Raw genomic sequence first — 9,580 nt, 5'->3', positions numbered from 1 at the left:
TGTCCCTTTACTGATTGGCTTGTTTACCTGAATTCCTTCTCCCTTGCCCGCACCCAAAGCCCATTGTTCTGTTATTTGCTTCACTGCTTGCTGTATTGACTATAAATAAACTCCTGGGACTGAAGCCGGGGTCGACTCCTCAGAGTGACCCTCCTGGACCCACTTCTCTGTAAGAGTTGTGTTTTGTTACTGTTTCCACTGTCCCGACAACCGTCGCCACTGCAACACACCAGTTCAACAGTTTCCACATGCACAATTCAGTAACATTCTTTGATTTGTGCAACCATTCTCATCCTCATTTTCTGACTTGTTCCTCCCCCATTAACATAAACTCACTGCCCCCTAAGATTCCTGTCTAATTTCTTGAGTTGCTGTTGTCACTTTGATCTCATATAGGTAGATCTTAAAAGAGCATAATTCTCAAGGCAGACAGTTTTTCCTGGCTAAGCTAAACTAATCTAGTTTTAAGAAGACTTCAGGGGATATTTTTGATTTAAGTTTTAAAGATTATCTCAGGGCAATAGTTTCAGGGGTTCATCCAGCCCCTATCATTCCAGAAAGTCTATAGTCCATGAGAATTTGAAATTCTTTTCTGCATTTTCTCACTTTTAATCAGGATTCTTCTATAGACTACTTGATCAAATTGTTCAGTAATGGTAGCTGGGCACCACCCAGTTCTTCTGGTCTCATGTAAAAGGAAGCAGCGATTCATGGAGGCAATTAGCTATGCATTCCATATCTTCCTCCTTTTCCTGACTTTCCTTCCTCTAGGCAAATACAGTCCAATTGTCATGCCTTAGATGGCTGCTTACAAGGTTTTAAGACCTCAAGCACTATGCAATGACCTAGGAGGTAGAACAGAAGCACTAAATACATTAAGCAACTAACTGGAATGTCTCATGAAACCATGACCCTAAAGCTTCAAACCAAGGAACCAAATCCCATGAGGTTTTTGGTTGTACATAAGCAGCCTTAGCAGCTACTCTTTTTTTTGTTATTGTTGTTTTTGTAAATATATCTATTACACAACTTTTGCCAGTTCAACTTTTTATAGGTATACAACTTACTGACAGCAATTACTATAATTGGCTGTGCAACCCTACCCTTAATGCAATTTTTCTATCACCATTAACTAACCTCCTTTCCTCCTCCCTTCTGCCCCTGGTAACCACTAACAAACATTGGTCTCTATACATTTGTCTTTACTTGTCTTTTTACATACGTGAGGTCATACAACAAAAAGACAAATAACCCAATCATAAAATCGGCAAAGGACTTGAATAGACATTTCATCAAAGGGAATATTCAAATGGCCACTAAACACATGAAAAATACTCAATGTCATTAGCCATCAGAGAGATGCAAATCAAAACCACAATGAGATACCAAATCATTCCCACTAGAATGACTAATAAAAAAAAGGGAAATAACAAACATTGGTGAGGATGTGGGAAAATTGGAACCCTTATCCACTGCTGCTAGGAATGCAAAATGGTGCAGCCATTGTAGAAAACAGTGTGGGGGTTCCTCAAAAAACTAAAAAGAGAAATACCATATAACTGAGCAATTCCACTCCTTGGTTTATACCCAAAAGACTTGAAAGCAGAGACTGAAACAGAGACTTGTACACCAATGCTCATTGTAGCACTATTCACAATAGCCAAAAGGTAGAAACAACCTAAATGCCTATCAACGGATGAATGGATAAACAAAATGTGGTACCTACACACAATGGAATACTACTCAAGACAGTAGAAGAAATGAAGTCTTGATATATGCTGCAACATGGAAGGAGATGGAAAACAGTACGCTGAGTGAAATAAGTCAACCACAGAAGGACAAATATTGTATGACTCTACATTGTCTTTTTAAACACCTATATAGTGGTAGGCAAAGATATTTTGAACCAAGGAGTCCAAATATCATTTGAAGTTACTGTTCCACTACAAAGACATAGGGCAGACAAAGTCGGTAACATCCATTAACAGATAATAATCACTGTATTATTATCAATGTTAGCAAGAACAAACTCAATAGTCTTCACAATGCCCCAAGCTCTTTCATTATTTTATCTATAACCCACACTCAAATAACACAAGTTAATTCTAAATTCTTCTAATGGGTAAACTAATCCACAGAGATTAAATTTATTGACCAAGTTAATGCAACTAATGTGTAACAGAGATATTGTTTAATCACACACCTATTAAAACCAAACCCCATCTTTTCTCCTTTATGACAGTCTGATATTGTCAATGTTTCCTAAGTAAGTTTTCTTTCTTTTTTGAGGGAGATGGGTGCATTTTTTTAATTTATTATTTCTCTAACATTAAAATGTGAAAAGTAACATTCATTAATAATTTGGTTTCTCTTGTTTTATGGTTTTCTTCTACGTTTCCCAAAAGCCTATAGAAATGTGTAAAACTAAGGTTGAATTATGTTTATTTGTAGCAAATATTGTTTTTAGGCATTGTATTTGGGCATGAATCACAAATACATACTTTGTCTTCTTATGATCCTCGGTAGAGATGACTAATCCTCTGGACACAGTAGGCAGAGTGTGTGGCCCACAAGACATTTAGGAGCCCATGGAAATATTTTAATGTCTTTTAAATTCAGAAGAAAATAACTCATACAAATCTTGATGCCAACAGTTTTAAAATATAATTTTTAATATTATATTATGGAGGAAAGGGTTCAGGAAAGCAGAAGTGCTTAGGGCTCCCATAAGTCACAATGAAGCCCTGGTTCTTAGCTTTTTTTGTAAAATGTTTGCATAATTGATATATTCTAGTTTAGTTATAAATTTCCAGTCACTTAATGTCTGAGTTAATGCTTTTTTAAGGCCTAAAAATTTTAGGAAAAATTGTACCACTAGGCAAAGATGAAACAGAATTGTGTAAAGCTATTTTCAATTATATAGATCAATTTTCACTGATCTATTTATTAGTTCAGTGGCTTTTTGTCTTGAGCTAATGCTTTTCCTGTCATGTGAACAATTATATTTTGAAATCTATAAATTTTACTAAGAGACGAAAATAGCAAAAAACAAAGAAAAATAAACCAGCAGTGGCCTCAAGTTGGATTCGTCAAGTCTTGCAATATATAAAACAGAAATATTTTCAAATCCTTTATCCTTTTGTTTTGAAAACCTTTCTTCTGGGAACAAATATTCTTTAAACATACTCAACTATTTTTTGACTCAAACTTTGTCTAAAGCAGTGATTCTAAAATTATCTGTGAATTAGGTTGATTTCATGTACCATTAACCTCAGACCCTTGCATTTCAAATCCAGGCTCTCTCTTTCAGTGATTTTTGTCAGGAGTCTTAGGAAATTTTAGTTTTATTTATTTTTTTGTTCTTTAAATGAAGGTTTACAGAGCAAATTAGTTTCTCATTAAACAATTAATACACATATTGTTTGGTGATATTGGTTACTAACCCCAAGACATGTCAACATTCTCCCCCTCTCGACCTTGTGTTCCCTCTTAACACTTTCCAGTCCTCTCCTGCCTTCTCATCCTTGCTCTGGGGCTGGTGTGCCCATTTAGTCTCGTTTTGTTTTATGGGCCTGTCTAAACTTTGGCTGAAGGGTGAACCTCAGGAGTGACTTTAGTACTGAGTTAAATGGGTGTCCAGGGGCCATACTCTCAGGTTTCTCTAGTCTCTGTCAGACCTGTAAGTCTGGTCATTTTTTGTGAGTTAGAATTTTGTTCTACATTTTTCTTTATCTCTGTCCGGGACCCTCTGCTGTGATCCCTGTCAGGTAAGTTGTTGGTGGTAGCTGGGCACCATCTAGTTGTGAGGAAATTTTATTTTTAAACTTCTCAAGTTGTTCTGAAAAAGATAATCTATCTAAGCCATGCTAAGAAATGATTCTCTATTCATAAAGATTTATCAAGTAGCATGTGAAATCAAATCAGTTTTATTTATAATAACACCTTCATCAATGCATAGTACAAAAGTTAAATAAGGTGCTAAGGTATTTTTAACCTGAAATATTGTGTTTTAACAGAAGAAATTAGTAACATTAATTTTTTAATTTTTTTAAATTAATTAATTGATTCATTACTAAATAATCAGTTAAAGCAAAAGCAAACTGTTTGCCTATGAACAATCTGTGTAGGTTCTAAATAATGTGCATTTTCCTATCACTGCCCATGAATACTGTGCTGTAGAAACTAATCACAATTTTGGAAAAACCATTCCTGTGAATAAAAACCTTTGTACCAAGCATATATGCATTATTAAATGAAGTACTCCAAAAGGAATGTTTCAAGATTCTGTCACATTGAGATTTCAGAAATTTACTTTCAATTTTTTTCACATTAGAAAATTTAAAATTTCAGATAATTCCCTGAATCTATTCAATGTCTGTTGGGCAAATAAAAACTAAAAACAATAAAAAGAAACATATTGGATGTGTATATGTATAAATATTTATATACACACACACATATATATATTATTTCTAGTCATTTACATGAGGAATTTTTTATTTAAAATGTACTTTTTATATGTGGATGATTCAAACCCAGATAACACTTCGTCTCTGGAAATCATCTTCCTTTGGGTATAACAGCAATGTACTGAAGGGGAGGCGTACGAACAGGAGGGGCGGGTAAGCAGTAAATCACTTCAGATAATTTCACACTCAAGGCTTGTTGACATGAGGCAGGGCAAAGGAAATAACCCTGTCAGCACCTGCATCATTAATGAAGGACAACATTGTTGCACATTTCGAGAATGGAGAGGAAAAAAAATAAATCATGTTTAACTTTAAAATAGGCTGTCTGATCTATTCAAATAGAAACACAACCTGGTGTTGTTATTGTGGTTGTCATGCATTTCCATTAAAAATACTGAAATATAAACCTAGAATTCAGTATTTTTTTGCCATGATGTTCTTCAAATTTTTAGCTCAGTTCCACTATACATGGAATTTGTACTTTTGAAACATATAATTTAACATTTGTCTTTCACTGTCTTCCTGACATCAGTGGAAATCAAAGGTGGATGCTGAAAATGTAAAGATGTGTATCTGTCAGATTCCTTTCTAGTACAGATTAAATAAATATGTGGCATAGCCCAGATACAGCATGCCTTAAGAGATAACCCCTATTGCTCTAAGAGTATATTTTATATGTGAATTAGAGATGAGAAAAATTGACAAATGACTTCAGCAGTGGTTTTAATTAGAGGGGGCAGGTCTGAATCGGCTCTACATGCAATGGAAACAATGACTCAAATGGCTGGAGAAGCCCAATCATTCCAAAATCCACTTCTTTATTATTCCTTTTCTCTTAAAACTGATTCTATTTTCACCAAGAAGAATATTTATTGATTTAAAATATTACAAGAAATGTCTAGTAACCTTCCAGACACACCAACCACTTCATCTGCAATGTGGTAGCACATAACAGCAGTTCTGAAAATGTATTATAGGGAGAGACAAAATAGAAAATAAGAAACATGGGCGGGGTAATCCATCAATTCCAGACATTATATTCAAATGATGTTTTAATATTTAATTACACCAAGTAACCTAGTCACAGCTTGACTGAAAATCACTTCATTGCTATAGTAATGAAATAATCTGCATTATGACAGTTATTTTAATTGCTCTTTTGTTTTGTACTGAGATACCTTGTTCCAGTAGCCACCTCTGCTAATGATCACTCACAAAGTCAAGTTCTATAGAACATTCACTTCTCCCTATTTATTCAGAAGCACATATTTTTTTCATTTATCTTACTTTGAAGTAAATATCTGAAGAAGGAGGATATTCCTTTTATAAAGAAACGAGTGGAAATAAATCAGTTGGATGAGAAACTATGATTTTTGAAAAGTCACTGATAAAGCAAATTCTATATTGGCTCCCTCCGAGCTATGCTAAACTCACTCCAGGTCCAGAGCTTCTAATGAACGTAATAAAGCTAGAAAACTACCACTAAAAACAGCAAAATCAAGATAAAGCTTCAGATATTTATTCTGAGGTTAATTTCATAGAGGTAACATTCTCATTCCCTAGAGAAGGACATCGTGTTTAGTAAAGTGGAGGTTCTGCAAAAACAAGGGAAATCCTCAATGAGGTGGATTGACACAATAGTCTCCACAATGGGCTTAAACATTTGACAGGTCAGAGAGAGAGCGCAGGACTGGGCAACTTTTCACTCTGTTATACATAAGGTCACATTCTAAGGCCAACGACTCCTTTCAGTAGGTTTTCCAAAACCTCCCTAGCCTGAACACAATGAATGATCCTAGAGGGCGGCAGTTATGAAAATGACTTCCAATCTGCAGATGTTCCTTTTGAAAAGCTAACAGCATAGAAGAGCTAACAGGTAAATTGTTTTGAAATAATTCTTGAATTCTACCGTCCTGAAGAAAGACATTTAACTTTATGCACACTATTTTTGGGTACCAATTTTTCATTTTAAGAAAATGTTGCCCCAGAATGGCCCCTGAGTAAATAATCTGTACGGTATTTTAATAAAAACTGATTGATAACAAATCTATCACCTTTGTAACCAATTTACATATTATATGGGGCAGTAAATCTAGGTACTTTAAGCTGTATTTGGATTTTTAAAAAATTTGCATGTAAGGTACTAACATCAAAGTTTTGACAATTTTTTGTCTTCTCTGAAATTATAGAATGTCTTCCTGAAGGAATAGGTAATTTTTTATGTTCTCTTAATACACCTTACCACCACACACATGCATGCACTCCTTTTCCCAGATACTCAAATAGAGATTATTCAAATCTCTCTTGACCATTTTGAATTTTGATCATTTTCTCCATTAACAGATCATTGACCAAATTTGTTGATCAGGAATAGTTTTTAGCTGGCCAGATGGTTTAAGATAATTATACTTCAACTACATATATGTGTGTATATATATACACACACACACTTATTGTAGTTTTAAAAAAACTTTTATATAAATATTCTACTTATTCTGAGAATTTGTAAGACAATGAATTAATCAGTACTTACATTTGCATTTTTCCATATATATAAAACATACGGCATTTTTCAGCATATTGTAATTTTTGATACCTGATTAATTCAAAAAATTTAATTTGCAACAGAGTAGTGGTTAGAGAAATGAAAGTATGAACAGGTAAAAAAACAAAACAAACAAAAAGCCTTGGAGTGATTTCAGTGTTAACTAAGTTAGTACAAAGGAGCAAAGTGCACTTTGTTCCAGCAGACTTCAAATTTTCTGTTTGCTTTAACCTAATGAAAATGTTTTTAATGTTTATCTATTTATATCTCCCTCACCCTTTAGGTCAAAGTGTGACCCCAGTAGTATTTGTATATTCAAACCTGTGGAGTATTTGAGAATACTTAATGCCGAATTTGTGTGTGAATACACAAGATAAACTACATACAGTTGCAGAATATCTAAATAAATATAACAATAAAATAAAGAAAATTCAAGTTACATAACTTGAGCTAATAAAACACCATATGCCACTCTTTTATGAATAAATTGACTAAACCGTGATGACACGTTTAATATATCTGGATTAACTATAATTTGTTTCAGAGTTTCATTTGAGAGGAATGGTGAAATTATATTTTGACTAGACCATCAACATATTTTTCTGTTTTCCTCTACCATGACATTGGGTTAAGTTAATTTCCCACAGAATAGTTTAAGTAAAGGATTTTCCAGCAATGTTATTCTAGTACCATTAATAAAATCACGACCTCAAGCAAACAGGTTTCTAACATCACCAAAAACAATGGTAACTATGGTAGCAACACAGGAGCATACTGCATTTTTATTCTATCTTTGTTCAGCCTACTAATTAGCATGTCAGTACTCTATGAATTTCAGTTTTAAGTGTTTCACTTTCTTTGTATTTCTATGCTACTGACATGCATTGTGACTTTGTTATTCTTTTTGTGTTACACATTTTTCCCTACGATTATTGTTGTTTCACCGCACTAATTCATTCAGTTAATACATGTATTCGTTACATTTTTCAGTTAACTGTAAAGTTTTCTCAATTTTCTCTTTTCTGGGGGGAGGGGGAGTGATTAATAAGCTGCTCTGTATTCAAGAATTATCATTTCAACCCTGAAATTTATCAGCACACGTACTTCAGCAACCATTCACACAGACATACAAATTCCAAAGAAAAGGAACAAATTTGATTTACAACGTAGAATAAACACGAATTTAAAGCAAAGAAGGAAAACTGGTTAAATATTAATAAAAAAAAACTCAAGTCACTTACCTGGAATAAGCTGTGCCAGGAACAGATGGTTTTCTGACAAGCTGAGGAGTGATATTATGACCAAAAAAGGAAAATGTTCCCATTTCATGTTTGCCCCTTCCTTGCATTACACCAGGCCCGTGATACAGATATGTTCAATCTTGGAGGAAAAAAAAACAAAACAAAACAGAAAAAATTATTTTTAAACAGGTCATGTTGAGGAGAAGGTTAAACATATTTTGTGAAAAATTATCACTCCAATGAATTTAAAAAGTTATTTTCAAAATGATACAACATAAAAATTAAAATGAATATGATTTGCTCAAGATATATTTTAAGATATGCATTTTATATAACTGTGGTATTTATTCATTTTAAAAATTCATTTTCAGTCAGATATCAATAGTAAATGATATCTTGGTTTTTCTCTACCCTACAAGGGATTCCAGGTAAACATTTTTACTTCAATTTCCACCAATTTGGTTGGAACCCTCTCAAGTCCAGTAAACCCTACGGTCATTCATCCACTAAACAAATACTGGTGAACTGCTTCTAATGAGTCAGGCACTATGACACTTTGGGTATACAGTAGAAAACCATTTATTGTCTCTTCCTCAAGGAGCCCTGGTGGTATAGTGGTTAAGAGCTTAGCTGCTAACCAAAAAGTCAGCAGTTTGAATCCACCAGCTGCTCCTTGGAAACACTATGGGGCAGTTCTACTCTATCCCCTATCTTACAGGGTCACTAGAGTCAGAATTTACTCAATAGTAACGGGTTTGGTGTTTTTTGGTCCAAGTACATAAACAACTTGAGATCCCTTTAACTAGAGCAATTCATGAACATCATTTGCAGATGTTCTATTTTTAACAAGGCACTGTGTATCAGTCATGAAGGATACAGAGGAACACAATTTCCTTGTAAGCAACAGAGTTTATAATCAGTGGAGCGTTTTGACATGATAATGACTAACAAATGACAGAAGAAAGCTATAGAAACAAAAATGGGAGACTGATTAATTTTGCCTGGGAGTAGTGAACAAACTGCTCCTGAATAAGCAGCTTTTCAGATATGAGATGGGTGTATTTCACTGATACGCCCCTAGGTGGCACAATTTGCTCTTGATTAGCCCTGGTGGCGCGGTGGTTAAGAGTTCGGCTGCTAATTAAACAGTTGGCAGTTGGAATCTACCAGTGCTCCTTGGAAACACTATGGTCCAGTTCTGCTTTGTCCTATAGTGCCCTTGTGAGTCAGAATGAACTCGACTGCAACGGTTTTGTTTGTTTTTTAACTAACTTAAGTGGCACAGTGGTAAAGAGCTCGGCTGCTAACCCAAAAGTCGGCATTTC

At 34.4% G+C, this 9,580-nt stretch overlaps 1 protein-coding gene across 1 annotated transcript in view; it reads right to left on the bottom strand.

Moving 5' to 3' along the window:
- ROBO1 (roundabout guidance receptor 1) overlaps positions 1-8,343 on the bottom strand; it is a 1,063,338-nt gene extending 1,054,995 nt beyond the window's left edge. The window contains exon 1 of the mRNA XM_004371339.1: positions 8,256-8,343. Within this exon, the coding sequence (XP_004371396.1) occupies positions 8,256-8,343 (88 nt within the window). The remainder of the gene's footprint in view (positions 1-8,255) is intronic.
- Between the last annotated feature and the right edge of the window lie 1,237 nt (positions 8,344-9,580).

This window comes from Trichechus manatus, unplaced genomic scaffold, assembly GCF_000243295.1.
Source record: "Trichechus manatus latirostris isolate Lorelei unplaced genomic scaffold, TriManLat1.0 scaffold00012, whole genome shotgun sequence".
Lineage (NCBI taxonomy): Eukaryota > Metazoa > Chordata > Mammalia > Sirenia > Trichechidae > Trichechus > Trichechus manatus.
This window is presented reverse-complemented; position numbering and strand designations above follow the sequence as displayed.